Source organism: Pezoporus wallicus, unplaced genomic scaffold (genome assembly GCF_028554395.1).
Source record: "Pezoporus wallicus isolate ANWC-B61680 ecotype Strahan unplaced genomic scaffold, APGP_CSIRO_Pwel_v1 contig_13643, whole genome shotgun sequence".
Taxonomy (NCBI): Eukaryota; Metazoa; Chordata; class Aves; order Psittaciformes; family Psittacidae; genus Pezoporus; species Pezoporus wallicus.
In genome coordinates this window covers 252971-267791 of record NW_026638179.1, presented here as the reverse complement: position 1 = coordinate 267791, position 14821 = coordinate 252971, and the positions used below count along the sequence as shown (strand labels likewise).

At 43.4% G+C, this 14821-nt stretch overlaps 1 protein-coding gene across 2 annotated transcripts in view; it reads left to right on the top strand.

Annotated features, from left to right (window-relative positions):
- The window catches only part of ADAMTS17 (ADAM metallopeptidase with thrombospondin type 1 motif 17), a 167701-nt gene that overhangs the window by 18577 nt on the left and 134303 nt on the right, over window positions 1-14821 (top strand). For both annotated transcript variants that reach the window (XM_057409745.1, XM_057409744.1), the window contains exon 4: window positions 5490-5662. In XM_057409745.1, coding sequence (XP_057265728.1) covers window positions 5490-5662 — 173 coding nt within the window. The remainder of the gene's footprint in view (window positions 1-5489; window positions 5663-14821) is intronic.

Genomic DNA, 14821 nt, shown 5'->3' with positions numbered 1-14821 from the left:
TCAGATCCAAACATGAGGAGTGGATTGATTTAACTGTGGCATATTTCTCTTTATGTGTTTTCAACTTCTCTGTGTTTCAACCCACCACCCCTTGATCTTAATTCAAGCTGAAAAGGAAGCCTGCCTCTATTCTGTTTAAGTTTTGCTCTGGGCCTGGGATGTAAATGCTGCTGCTGCTACCTTCCACTTTGTGTTTCACTTCCTTCCTGGGCTCCACCTTACACCTTGCCTTGATTTGAAATGAAATCAAGTCATTACATTAGGTTTGAAAATTTCTTTGAGATTAGCACAGTGTCTGCATCAAATAGCAATGCCCAAGAGACACAGATGTGGTATAATAATCTTCTAAGCGCTGAGCATTTGGAGAGGTGTTTGTATCCTACTACCGGTACCAGAGACACTTTGCGGCATCCTGTCCCTCTGAGAATTCAGCAAGTGCTCTTCCTCTGATTGCCATATGATTTTGGGTTAACTACTAAGCATATACCTGAGGAACTTCCTTTCTTTAATTTCTAGGCTTGATTTGTGTGCAGGATTTCCTTTTTCTTTCTCTGTGCTTTGCTTTGGAGAGGTGGTGATTTTTACTTTGAAGTGGATCTAATAAAACCCCCCTAATGTGAGTACCTGTGAAACTATCTCTAGAAACTCCTGGGGCACAGGAAGAACTCATGTTAGCTGTTCACCCACTTGCATGCTCTTTCCTCTTTTCTATGCTGCTGAAGTAATGGCATAAAGGAAAACAGCTGCTCTCGAGGTGAGCTTGTATAGAGATGTTAGAGGGATCATGGGTAGATGGAAGTTAGCAGAGGGCTTCCTGAGAAAGAACTGGGAAGGGTTTTCAGGCAGCAGTAGAAAAGAGCTTCTAGAGAGAAATCTGGCCTTGCAGAAAGGACTCTGCAATTTTACTTTTGTTTGTGGCTTTTATTGAACTCCATCCAGGAGCTTTCAGTAGGTTTAACTAGAATGAGGTAGCTAAAATTACAAAGGGAAAGATTAGGTGGGGGCAAAAAACGTGGAAGGCTGTAGGAGAGGAGGTTGCTTTTCAGATGAGTCTGGGAAATACAGTTGGAAGGGAGGTAGGTAGGAGGAGCAGGAAGGGACTCTGCAGTTACAGTAAGAATGTGCCAAAACCCAGACAGCGCTAGACAGGGCTTTTGGTGTGTAATAGGAAAAGGTCATTTGGGGCGGTTGCTTTGGAATTGTACATCTGTTGGGTTGCCATAAAAAGCACTGTACATAAGGAGTTTTCTACTGAGGCTTCAGCAGAGCTCCGTTATGCTGCTGCTTGCAGTAAAGACTGTGGGGTTTTGCCTTTCTGAGGAAGATTTCAAAGTCAGCAGAACACGATATGATCATGTTGCTTTGCAGGTGACTAGCAAAGGAAAGGTAAGACCCTGTCAATAAAAGCCAGTTTAAGAGCTTGTGCAATGTTACATCCATTTTATACTGAGGATCTGGGAGTGCATCGCCCTTCTCCCATCACCTGTAATCCTGAATTTTGTGGATTTTTTGGCCAGCTTAGACTGTGTAACACACTGTCGAAGTGACTGCAAAAGAGTCTTGTCCCCTGTGCCTAGTCACCCGCAGCATATACGTGCTGTGCTGTAGATTGGCTGTTTCAGCTCATATTTCACATGAAATTCTCTGACCTCTTCTGCGGGGAGCACCTGACTCCTAAAATAGTGTGCAGTTTGGTTATGTATGCTCCCCGCAATGTAAACTCCTCTGACAGGCTCCTGCCCGTGTTTTATGGCCTCTTATGCCTTCACACTAACACTTAACATCTGCACCACAAAATCTGTAGCATCAGTTTGTTCGAATAAAGAATCCACCAAGCATTTAATCCTTGTTTTAATGGCTGATGTTTATTTTAGTTTGGGGTTTCGTGTACTTGTGGAGGGATTCTCTGCCCATAGTCCATAAATCATGCAGAGCAGGAATGAGACTTCTCTGTGCTGGCTTGTTTCCGAAGTGAGGCTCTAGAAATGGGGGGATTTTTGGTACCTCCATAAAGTTGACTCACCTCAGGTATGAGTTGCAGATGCGATTAATGAGGATTTACTGTTGGGTTTGGATCTTTTTCTCCTCCTCATCAAATGTCTGCGATATGGGATGTGTGTATCTCTCTTGTTCTGTTTGTGGTGGTTCATCCATGCGATACTTGTGTTTTCTCCATGTGCTTGATTATGCTGGAAAATTGTTTGCATGTGTGGAAGGCAGGAAGATGCAGATAGAAACCACTCTGAAAGTAGCCCTCTGCAAGGACAAGTAGGACAGAAGGAATGAAATTACACTGTAGAGGAGCTGATAACTGAAAATGGAAAGAAAAAGGGACACAATCCCTTTTCTGTTCAAGTAGTTTGCGTTGTGTTGCCGTACATCTCCTGCAGTGTATCATCAGTGACCACCTGAGCTCTTTGTAGGCTCCCTTGAGTCCATTACATGTTGCCTGTTTTAAGTGCTCAGTAAGCTTACACTTGGCCAATGTGAGGGAGAGGATAAGAGTAAGAGCCCAGATCCTCTAAGTTAGGTCACTTTGGCTGTGTTTCTAGGCAAGCTTGGGGGGTGGTAGTTTTCCACACACAACCTTTAATCCCTACAGCCCAGTGGCAGGCAGCCAACCCAGAGCTTCAAGTAAAACTCCTGGAGGAATGGGGGCCAGAGGCTTTGTATGAACCAAGACTACCCAGCAATTTGCCAGGAGTCCCTTTAGGCTGCTGCTCTCCAGAAATCACACCTTCCAGAGCTCTGTACAGCTGCCTTCTGCAAAGAGGGGCTGAATGGAATCGGCAAAGCCTTGCCAATTCCTTCATCCGCCTCTGGAGGAGCCACCATGCTGGGCAATCCCATGGCAAACGACCATGGCATGACCTCTTCTCCGCGGAGTGCAAGCTGTGGTCTGCCATAGTGGTTTCCTCTGACACAAGTGGCTTCTTTTCTACCAAAAAGGAGATCTTTGAAGTGAAGCCCCAGAGTACTCTGGGTTTATTTCCTTCCGTTTAAGCTTTTTTTACACAACTCATTCCATAAGAACAACTTCTGTGTAGGTAGAAGATTTACACGAGCCGAAATGCTTTTATTTGTTAGGGAATTACCAAAATAAGAATTTGATGGGGAAGTGCTATTACCTCCATGAAGGTTCTGATCACCAGCAGCCAGACCCAAAAGGCCGATGTTCTTGCTATAATAATTGGCCTGCTCTTCCTTTCTCTCTGCCTTCTCCCATGGTATTTAAATGATAACATGGAAAGTACTGCACCTAAAGCTGCATGGGATGGGAGGGATGGGTGGATGGATAAAATGAAAGGGATAAACAAACATGGGAGCTTTTCCACAGAAGTTTGGTGAAGTCATCTCCATTTCATAGCTGGCAATCATCTTTCTGTGCATTCATCTTTCTGTGCATTCATCTTTCCTTCTTTCTGGTACAACCACTCCATTTTATTTTATTGCTTTTCTAAAGCCCTTGGAAGCATAGAGATCCCCTGCTCTGTGGCCGCTGTGTCATGATCGTGCACTTTTGGGTAACTATACTGCAGTCTTGTGTGAAAACAAGCCTTGAAACTTGGTGATTGTCATCTTTGCTGCTGGCACGAAGCTTCTGTTATTTATGAGCACCCCAAGTTTTCATTTCTTTTTGCTTGTCCATGGACCCGTCTGTCTCTGTAGACCCAGGGGGGATATTTCCACACCCCTTTAAAAAGATTCAAATCAAATTTCATGCTTAAAATATGTACCAAGTGTTGACAGCTGATGCTTTGGGCAGAAAAGCACGTGCAGAGCCGTGCTGGATGGCTGCTAGACGGCTTGGAATAGAGATATGGGATGGACATGTGCAAATCTGCATATTGACGAGACAGAAAATGTATGAATGAGCAGGAGGCAGGGAGTCCATTTCAGGTAGACTTTGGAGGGCTTAAAGCTGATGGAGTTTATCACCCCGAGTACAAGAGGTCAGTCAGGAAAAGCGGATGATCCGGGTGCATTTGCCAGCCTGGGAAAGAAGGGAAATTCACACTGGATTCTGTAAGGTAAACAGGCTGTGGCAAACCAGGATCCGTGAATGCTAATTCAGATCTGCCTGCTGCAGAATGGTGCTTTGCTAAGAGAGGGTCTCAGGTTAAATCTACACAAAATGTAAAAGTGTGACAGAAGAGGCACTGTCTGATCATTATGATCTATCCCATGTCACTTTCGCATTGAATGTTGTGTATATGCCTGTTCAGGACCTGTTGCGTGTTCTGCTCCCTTTGCCATTGGAAGAAACCAATGCATTAATCAGTATCAAACCAGTATCAGTATCTTATCCATGGAATATTGCAGGCTGAGCAGTTAGCAGATGTAATTTCAGAAATTCTTGGCAGTTTGTTTCTTACTCCAAAATAAACTTGTTTTAATGACTTCATTTGCTTTTCTTTCATTTTACGATTGAAAACATGAATACATTTTGTGTGACTGCAGTGAAGTGAGTAGATTCAGTTTTAAATCTGGACTTAGTTTTTCCTTTGTTTATGCCTCAGCTGCTTTGTACATTTGCCTTTGAGCTGTGGAACACATTTCACCTTCAGTTTAGAAGAGGACAAATTACTAATACCTGAGTTGCTTAGTATGGAGGAAGGGAGGTTTAACCTCTGTGTTTCATTTTTGTGTTAACACTGCTGCTTCACTTTCAAGTCTTTAGGATAGGTCCATTTCACAGGTTCCTGTAACTTCAGTTCATTGAGGTCTAGGGATTCCCTGCTTTTGGTGCACATACCACAGTAAAGACGCATGTGAGCTCTGCACGTAGGTGGCCAGTGACTGCAGCTGCTGGTGCTGGTGCTCATGCCAATAGCAATAAATCAGCAAAGAAAGCTTGAGAAGGTCTTATCTAGCCTGACCTTCTGCACTCCTGGGTTCCATCCAGAGACTTCTGCAGTTGGCCAATGATCCGTGTTCCAAAACAATCTTAGCTTAAATTAAATTTTTTGAGGCTCTGTTGTGTTCAGTGACATTGCTCTGGTAGGGCTGGTAGCAAGTGAAAATGCAACTGATGGAAATAGTGACTCCAGGAACATCTTACAACTTCCCTGGCTCAGGAGAACCTGCAGAGTCTAGGGTGTAGGTTGCACCCTAAAGAACACTCTCCTATCCTAAAGTTTTCTTCAAGAGATTTTTCCTTAATTAGCATTTATTCCATTCTAGAGGAATGATGCTACTTTCACATGCAAGATGTCCAGATTTGGAAGGTTTTGCACGAGCATGACTTCTTGGTTTGAATTCAGGTTTATCTTTTGCTTTTCTGGACTTCTCTTTTTTCCATTGTCTTTTCTTTCTGCCTACAGAGGTACAGATGTACTTGCAGTGGAACCTCTTGATTGCTTTTTTTCATCAGCAGAGAACACTTCAATTAAAGGGCATTGCAACCTGAATATGCACAAGAATATTTGTTGGAGAGTGTAAATGTTTTATTATGATCTGCCAGCCTTAATAAGGATTTTGACTTTTAGAAAAGAAGAGACAAAAGAAGATGAAATCAACCAGTGACTGGAGGGAGAGAAGAAACGCCATTCGACTCACCAACGAGTACACAGTAGAAACCCTGGTGGTGGCAGATGCTGATATGGTCCAATACCATGGTGCTGAGGCTGCCCAGAGATTCATCCTCACAGTTATGAATATGGTAAGTAGGCATTTTGCTCTCAAAAGAAGAACAGGTCATATTAAGGGCAGGTTAAAGCTGGCTTCCGTGACAGCTGAAATGGGCAACTGTTTTGACCTTGAGGTATGAGGAAAGGTTTTGGTTTTCTTGTGTCATGTGCCTCTTCTCCCCCATCTATATAATTCCATGTATTTGCTAAAGGACATCACAATGAAGAACTTTTTTGAAACTGAAATTGCAAGTTTTCATTAGGAAATATTCCATAATTGTTGAAGAGTGGTGTTTTCTGCCATGTTTTATTATTGAAGCCAACAGTCATAATGATTTCCAGCAGAAAACCTGTCTTTCACTTCGTTAGAAATACTCTTTACCTCTGATTTTTTTGCACAATGAAAGTGGCTGCCTCCCTTGGTGTAGAAAACATGGTAAAGTCACTACCAAACTGCCAGCTGATCCCATTCTTTTCACCCCAGGATCCCTTGGGCTGCCTGAAGTGGTGCTGATCACACCTCTGAATAGGTGGAGTTGGCCTCTAGAAGCATTCAAAAACTTCTGCAGGGAATCTGCCAGGAGTGAGGAAAGCCTTTAGAAACTGCAATCTCCAGTGAAGTGTGGGTGTTAATTTGTTAGCTGGCCTAGTAGTTTAAGCCTTCTGTCTCAGTTGATAAGGGGACACAGAGCCTGCCACAGTGAATGCTCTCTCACTCGCTTGTTGCCATTGCCAATAAAAAGATAATGGCTAAATTGGATGGGGACACTGAAAAGTCTGCTCAGAGACGGCAGGGGTCCTTCCAGAGGCATTTGTGCAAGGAAGTCTTTGAGGAAGCTGGTATTCTTCTGCCCGTGCTATTGTAACATCCAGGAGCAGTTCATTTTCATGATTACTGATCTGTTGTTGTTCACAAATAGCAAATTAGCTTGGAAAAAAAACCCAGTTCTTGATAGTAATTGACTGGTCACACTTCCTAGTGAAGAGCTGAGTGATGGATGCTCAGTGCATAATGCAGCTATGGGACAACAGCTTTTTGAAAGGTCTTGTGTTCTCTTAAGCACTGGTGTGAGGGAGCTCTCCTGTAGTGAAGTGCTTTGCTGATTAAGCACGGAGTAACTAGTCTTTTTCTGTTAACAAGCTGCTTTTCTGTGTCACTTCCTCTACCATCTGTTTTGCCTTTTGGCATGCTGTGACAATAGCCACTTAATAGGGCTTCATTGTGTCTCTACATTTATTTGGATTGATTGGTAGGAAATGTCTTCTTGCAACAAACCCATTCATGTTGCCTTCACTTCAGGGTCTACTTACTGGCTTTCTTGCATTTAAGGATGTGTTTGCTGGGGGCACAAGAGCCTTATTCTTCTCAAAGCCACAGTCTTCCAACCTTAAATTCCCGTACCAGTTCTGCAGTGAGCAGCAGGACAGAAGGCCAGCTCTGAACAAGTTTGCTTCTCGAGTCACTTTTTGAACGAACATAAGTCCATATTCGTATATAATGTACAGGTCAAAGCTGAGTTTCTTCTGGTGTCAGATGTTTGGGACCTTGAGGCAGGGTGATGGTGACTTTTTGTTTGCAGTGGTAGCCCAAAAATTTGTTCCTTCCTAAAATCTGTTCCACACTGATAATAACAATCTGTTGTTGTGTCCCACAGTTCTGGTGGGGCTGGGACAGGACATTATATGTGTGAGAGCTTTTAAAACATGTGTTTGATCATCTGTCTTGATGATCCTCATGCCAGAAGGTCAGTTATTTCAGTGTAGCCATTACTGCTTCTCTATCTTGTGTAGCTTTATCAACCTATGAAGATTGTTTGGGTTGAGAACGCCAATAGACCAAGTCCCAAACAAAAGATGACCATGAATCCTGTTGTCTGTCCAGGCTGAGGAGTACTGCAGAACAGCTCAGCAACATCAGCTTGCCAGGAGTGAATATGTATGTGTGGAGAGGTGCTGATAGATGGGCTGGGTTCTCTAAACCCATTTACTGTTGGGTTAATATCGAAGCTTAGTTTCCAACGGATTTGTCTGATGGACTTTTAAGCTAGGTTCTGATGCTGTAGTGTGAGCTCACACATTTATTAGGCACTAGAGAATGCATGTGGAAGGGGACTCTTGGCTGAGGAACACATTTATCTAACATCTAAGGTGCAAAGTCCAGCTGAAACACTTCCCGCTGTTAACTCATTTTTCCTAGGGACTCACCCATGTGGCTTTTCTGATGTCTGATAGGATCTGAATTTATGTTTCAGCTTTTCAGCCTCCAGAGGAGCACTGACAGAGTCTCTATCCTTTGTCTGGCCACCTACATTCCCACACTTGTAGGAACATATCATCTTTCACGCCTCTACCTCCCTCGGGAAACTGGTTGTGAATGGCTGGCAAGATCAGAAGATACTAAAGAACAGTAACAGACAAACACATAGATGGCATCATTGCATAAATCCTTTATTCTGAGGCTATAAACCAAGGTGAAATTCAAGGAAATCAAAGGGGATCTTCACATTTCATTTGCTACAATGAAAGCTGATCTTTATCCCAGCAAAAGAGGCTGAGGAACAGTTCAGAAAACATATTTCAGGAAAAAAGTTTGGATAGTCATGTGGTTTAGATAGGGCTTAGCCAGATTCTTCACTCAGCCACTACTCTTTGGGTAGTGCCTGAACCAGCCATGGTCAATCTTTGTGTGATAGTTTCTCATGTGTAAAGCTGCTATGAGGAATAGCACAGCCCTAGGTCCTTAGGGCAACATCTGTTACATTCTTCTCTGGTGCAGGATCAGTTGTTCTCTGTGTAACACGCAGACGAAGGCCTCCTGGCTCCTTGGGATCTTTGTCTCCTGCCTGCCTTGATACTTCTGTCAGCCTTCTGTGGCTGTTAGTTGGGGGGCAGGATTTGCCCCATGATATTAGGCAGTGCTTATTCAGCTATGCTGCAGGATGGCAGGCTGCCTCTAAAAGAAACCAGAATGTTAATTTTGGCTTGGAGGCTTGCATTTAAGCAAATAGAACATTACTGGTCAGGGGTATATTAACTTAACTCCTCTCTGTAAGCCATTACGTTTACTGTCAAACCACAAAACAAGCATTAAGAGGTCTTATTAATGCATTTTATATTTATAGACATTTTAAATAAAGTGATCTGCCTTAAAGTATTTAATATCTATTTATGTTACAAGAATTTCTGAAGGGAAAAAAAGTCAGCATTACAAAATACTGGTTTATTGCTCCCTTGGTAAATGAGATTCTTAGGGAAAAAAAGCCCACCACCCTCCTCTAGAATAACAGCTAAGAAACACAGCAAGGCCCTTTTGCAGCCCAGAAATAAAATAACAGCTAGTGCTTCGTACAGAAAGTGCTGTGTTTTTAATAACATTCTGTGGTTCTGAATATCCCCCTGAACAGAGAATAGATTCACATTAAAGGTACTTGTTTTTTCTGAATGTCACTGTAGAGGTACAAGCTCTTCATTTACTAAGCTAATATTTGAAGTTATAAGACAGATTTTTCCAAGATCGTGGAAGAATTTCCCTCTAAGGTACTCTGTAATGTATAAGTAGGAGCAAGCATGGCCCCAGGACTTTGAGTTGACATTTTTTTAAGTCACCACCTCTAAAATGAAATCTCTTCTTGTTTTCTGGCAAGATATTTGGTTCAGCAGTTTTGTTAATGGGTGGTTCCTGATGGCTTTGTGATAATGATGAAAGAGATAAGCTGATAAAGTTGTCAAATGTCACCATGTACATCTGCAGTTTTAGTGAGGCAGTGAGGTTACGGGCATCCTGGATATGAGGACCTAAACAGGCAGAGATAATAGTAGAATTATAGAAATGCAAAACAAACTTATTTAGCTCACCCATTCTGTTAGTCTGGCAACTACAATCTCTCCTTGCATTTAACTGACGTGGAGGCTCTTTGGATGGATGTTCTGTTTCTTATGAAGTTCTGTGTTGGTCTTGCAACTCATCATGGCTTCACCTAAACTGAACTTTGGGTTTCTCAGCCAGCAGCTAGATGACCAGTGCACTAGCTTTCTCTTTTCCTTTCCCATGTGTTCCTGTGTATCTGCTTAAAATAGCTGCCATACTGGCCTTGGTTCAGGAGCAGGTTCTGAAGCATGAGGCATCACTGCTTTCTTGGAGGAGTTTTATGCTTTGTTTCCTCTTGTGTTTTCTTTTCATCCAAGAGAAATGGCAGTAAGACAAAAAGGAGATTCACTGTCCTCATAGACAGGCAAATTGAACTGGCCTCTCCTGTGTGTGGTCTTCATGACTTATGCTTTCAGCTTCTCATAGGGAACTCCAATTCAAATGATTGTGAAGTATATGATAAAGGAGATATGAGACCCTTTGGAAAGTTCTGTCCATGACCATTGTGTTCTTAATGATGAGGAATGACTGGTTTCAGCTGGTACCTGAACAGCAAGTTATGAATATTAGCTCCTTGCAGTTCTGCAAACTGCTTTGCAAACCAAGCCCCACTCAGAATAACCCTCTGAGCATTTAAGGACAGAGATGTCTGACTTTCCAAGACCACGGCATGGTAATTTAAAAGCTGCTTTCTATGGTTTTTTTCTCCCTTGAGTGCATTTTTGGGGGGTTCAGAATAAATTAAAACTGTGGCTTGGTTTTGAGCTTGCCTTTTTCTGAGAGAATACAGCATTCAGGGGTAGGTTACTGTAATGTGTGTTAGTTCTCCTGCAGCTGTCGCTAAGCCATGCGATTAGTGTGGAAGCTCTTTGCAGCAGCAAGCAGTAACTTGAAGTTAGTGATCTTTGGGATGCCATTAAGGGGGAAAAATTTAATGTTGCTCTTTAGCAATAATGCTGGTTTACTCTCTGAGGCCTCATTTTACACTCTGCAGATTGTTTTTCATTTGGATTTCCCCTGTGAGAGGGTTTTTTTATGTTAAAGGAATAGATAAAATCGTTTTTATCATGCATGCATTGATGGATTTATATCTGTGCTCTTGGGGGCTGGCACATAAAGGCTCCAGAGTTGCAGCTGATAATTGGCTCCCTTTACCCTGATCTGGAATTTTCACAGTGGGAACAGGGAAGTAAAGGAAAAGGATGTAAGTATTTGATTACAGTCTATAGATTCCTCTTTTTCACTCCAGCAGCCCCAGGAGAAAGAGTTATGTCAACTATCTTATATGGAGCCATGAATATGTTCTTTTTCATTATATTTAATGGGGTAATTTGAACGTTTGGCTTCAGGTGGGTGTTAGAAATCCTATAGCACTTTTCAAAACAAGTGAAAGACAGCCTCAGTAACCTGACTAATGCTTCTGCTGTCCAAATGTCATCCAGCAGCCAAGGCAGTGGGGAGGCTCTTACTTGACTGCAATGCTTAAGGAAGAAAAAAGTCAATTTACCCTCAGGGTTGGTGTTCTGAACTCCAACACATCTGAAACACACACGTCTGCCTCCCACCATCCACCTGCAGAAGGAAGCTCCAGAGAATTAAAGATATTAAATTAAACTGATGTAGTTTAGTTCCTCTCTTATCCCAATTCCTCATGCCTAGGTTGTACTTTATACATGCTGGGGCAGGCCTGGACAGCTTATGCCAAAGCTGCATTTATTCTGTCCCTTCCATGTCAAAGCTATAAGGAGAAAGAAAGGCAGGAGGAATGCAAACAGAGGGAGAAGGGTGGTTCAAGCTTTTATGTTTTCTGTAGGGCATTCTGTGCTGTAAAGCTGTGTCAGGGAAACGCAGACGAAAGAGGGAGATGGCAGAGATGGGCTTTATTCTTCTGCATTTCCCCTTCCATTTTTCTGTCTGTTTTGTATGGCTCTTTACCATACCTCTTTGTTTCCAAAGCTCACTCTCTACTTTCAATGACAGCTCAAAGAATGGAAGTCAATGCAGCATAAAAATTCACCTGCATTAGGGCAACTGGTGATCATGACCACGCTTTAGCCATACTGACAACTTTTCACATCCCTTCCCTTCAGCCTAGTGACCACGAACCTCCAGTTAAGCTGGTTTTTGGCACTGTGGTGATGTCCTAAACCATTAACTTTTGTATTTTGTTCCACAGCAACAAGTCAGCCGGTTTCATGCAGCTCACACTTGTGTCCCCAGCTGCCTTATTTATTAAAATGCTTCTAAAATACCCCAAATATTTCTACTTTTCCCCTGTTGGAAGCAGTCATGGCAGGCTCAGGGGTGTGTGATGCAATTGCAGGCTTGAGGAAGGGTGGCCCATGGCATTGTGAGTGGGAAGGGAGGTGTCTCTGAGTCAGTCTCTCTGTTAACGCCTGTTGTCCATGCGGCAGGAAATCTTGAGGACATCTGCTGCAGGAAATCCCATTCCTCCTCCCCTGGTACCAGTTATCTCAGCCACCTCACTTGGCACGGGTAGCTCACGTGCCAATGGCAGCCTGCGGGATGGCTTGGACATGCCGAGTCTGTGGGTGATGGCTTCCTAGTAGGCTGGTGAGAAGGGCAGAAGGTGGTTACTGTCATGGTGGAATCCGATTCCTAGCAGGAAAGGCCTATGGATTTGGATTCTTTTATTTATTTGCTTGGATTCTATTATTTATGGTAATGCTTCCTTCAGACACAACCAACCTCACACAGTCTGGTTTAACACCGGCTGTGTGCTGCCGAAATGGCTATCAATAACCTGCACTGAACTCACCTCATTTATTCACCAAGTCACTTAAGATCCGATTGTCTTCTTGCTGAGGTTTCTTGTAGCTTTAAAAGCCGTGATTTGAGACAGTTTGAGGTTTAATTTAACAGGACGATGCCTTGTGCAGTGAGGGGGCTGCAGGGGCCTCTCTGAGGAGAGCCCCGGAGCTGCCTCACGCCGGACGCAGCCGGTTCCGGCCGGTTCTGCACTCCCCACACCACAGGAGCCGGTGAGGAGAGCTGTGGTGCCTCTGGAAACGCGTTCAACAAAGGGCAAATGGCTGCTTAGGCTGTGAGGGAAAACCAATGTGAGCATATCCCGGTCACGGCAGGAGGAGGAGGAGTGCTCCTGGTGCTGGAGCAGAGGTTGCCATGCAGCCTGTGGAGAGACCAAGGCGGGGAGATGGCTGCCCCTGAAGAATATTGCAGCCTGCGCAGAGCACCCTGACAGGAACTGTGGCTCATGGAGAGGATCCATGCTGCAGCAGGGAGAAAGTGTGAGGAGGAGGAAGGAGCAGCAGAGAGGAGCTGTAATGGACTGACCACAGCCCCCATTCCTCATCCCGGGGTAAGGGGGCAGAGGAGTCAGGAATGGAGCAGTGGAGTTGAGCCTAGGAGAAAGAGATGGGATGAGGTGAGAGGAAAACGTTGCATGGAGAGAAACAAATATAAATTAAAACAAGTTATTCTAATTAGCAATAAGTTAGATTTTTCTCAAGTCAAGTGTGTTTTGCCCATGAGGGTAATCGCTAACCCTCTATCTGTACCCATGTAGTGTGTCCTTTACTCAGTTAATGAATAAGAGCTGTTTGCGTGGTAACATTTCCTCATGTGGACCAATTTGCAGGCATACTTTTACGTCTGTTTTCTTGCTAATTTGCCTGCAGATCTTAGCTCATTTTGAAAGACAAGTTTATTTGTGGGTGGGTTGTGAACAGTTCCCAGCTAAATCTATGTACAGTTTTCTGTGTGAAAATCTGCAGTGGGCTTTTTGCTAACAGCAGAAGAAATAGAAGAATATAAAGAAATAAAATAAAAAGAATTAAAGAATAAAAGAAATAGAAGGCAGGTGAAGCTGGAGATGTCTCTCTGCTCTTCAGCTTGGCTCATGAAAGAAGATAGGAAATTGTACATGTAATATTCCTGTAGTTCTGGTGCTGGACCATCTTAAATCACAGTGCTAATGTCTTCTTCAGCTGAGCTTCTTACAATGACACTTTAAGTATTGAGAAACAGTGCAGAGTTGCATGAAACAAACCAAAATGACTGTTCCTCTGGCAATTGTCTATCCATCTCTGAGGAAAAATGTTTGAAACTTCATTATTTACATGGGGGAATTGTTAGCTATCATCTTTTCTTGCCTCTTCTTGGTAATACATCATCTACGTAGATTTGTTCTTGCAGTTAAACAACTCAGAGGCACGGCCAGAATATGCATTACTGCTTTTGCTTGCACCATATCTTCAAAATCCAGTACGTTGTCTATCCTAAAACATCAGGAGAAACACTTCCTGCTAATACACCTGGATTTGTGCTGCAGCAATACTTAGCAACCTGTCACTATCAGAGTGTGATCAGCAAACACTCTGATGTCAGGCAAGTTATGGTATGTTTACCTGTACACATGTTAAAGTACTGACTGCAGTGCAAAGGAACCAGTTGGACTGCATTGAAGCAACATCTCCCCCTTAATCCAGTCAGAGGTTATGGACTGAAAAATCTGGTTCAGCCTCTGAGTGGGGGATGGATGCAGAGCTAGCTGGAGCAGATCTCTGATGAGAGAGGGTCTGTTTAGTGCTTTAGTTGTGATGAAGTAGAGCAGCCACTTGTACCAGTCAGGCTTCTTTAGCAGAGCGAAAGGTTATTGTTCCTACTAGGCAACACAAACTACCATCAGTCTGGGGCTGCTTTGCACTCTATTTAAGAAAATAAGCAAACAAAGCTTGAATAAACAAGCAAAGTAAAGCCCCTCTTGCATGCCTAGTGTCTTTTTGGTTAGTATCCAATTGTTGCTGCAGCTAGCTAGGTTGAGTTCTTCTGAGATCACTGGTGGATGCAACTACAAGTGCAGTCAAAGTTATCCTTAGAACAGAGAGCATTAGAGGAAAGGAAGAAGGGCTAACAGCCTTCAAAGTGACACACTGAACTCTCCAGCAGCTGGTTCTTGCTATGCAAGCTTTACCAGTGAAACCCACCTTGTGAAATCAGTGGTGTTTGGATCTCTCTGTGCTGGGTCTGGAGGCAGACAGCTTGTCTGCTCTGGTGGAAAGGCAAGCACCATCATCCATTAGGCTTAATGATAAGAACTTGTTTGCTGTACTCATTTTATGAGTAGAAATGTTATGGGATGGTCAGAGCTAGCAGTGAGCTAGGCAAAACAAAGGCATCCATCACAGGTAAATGTTTGTTAGCCTCTGGAGTGGTACAGGAGAGATTGATTTGATCAGTGTGATGCCCCTCTGACCCTCTCAGCTGAATGTCCAGATCTCCATTTACACATAGGTCAACTGTCAGAGCCCTTCTCTGCAAGTGCCAAGTTTATCCCCCGAGG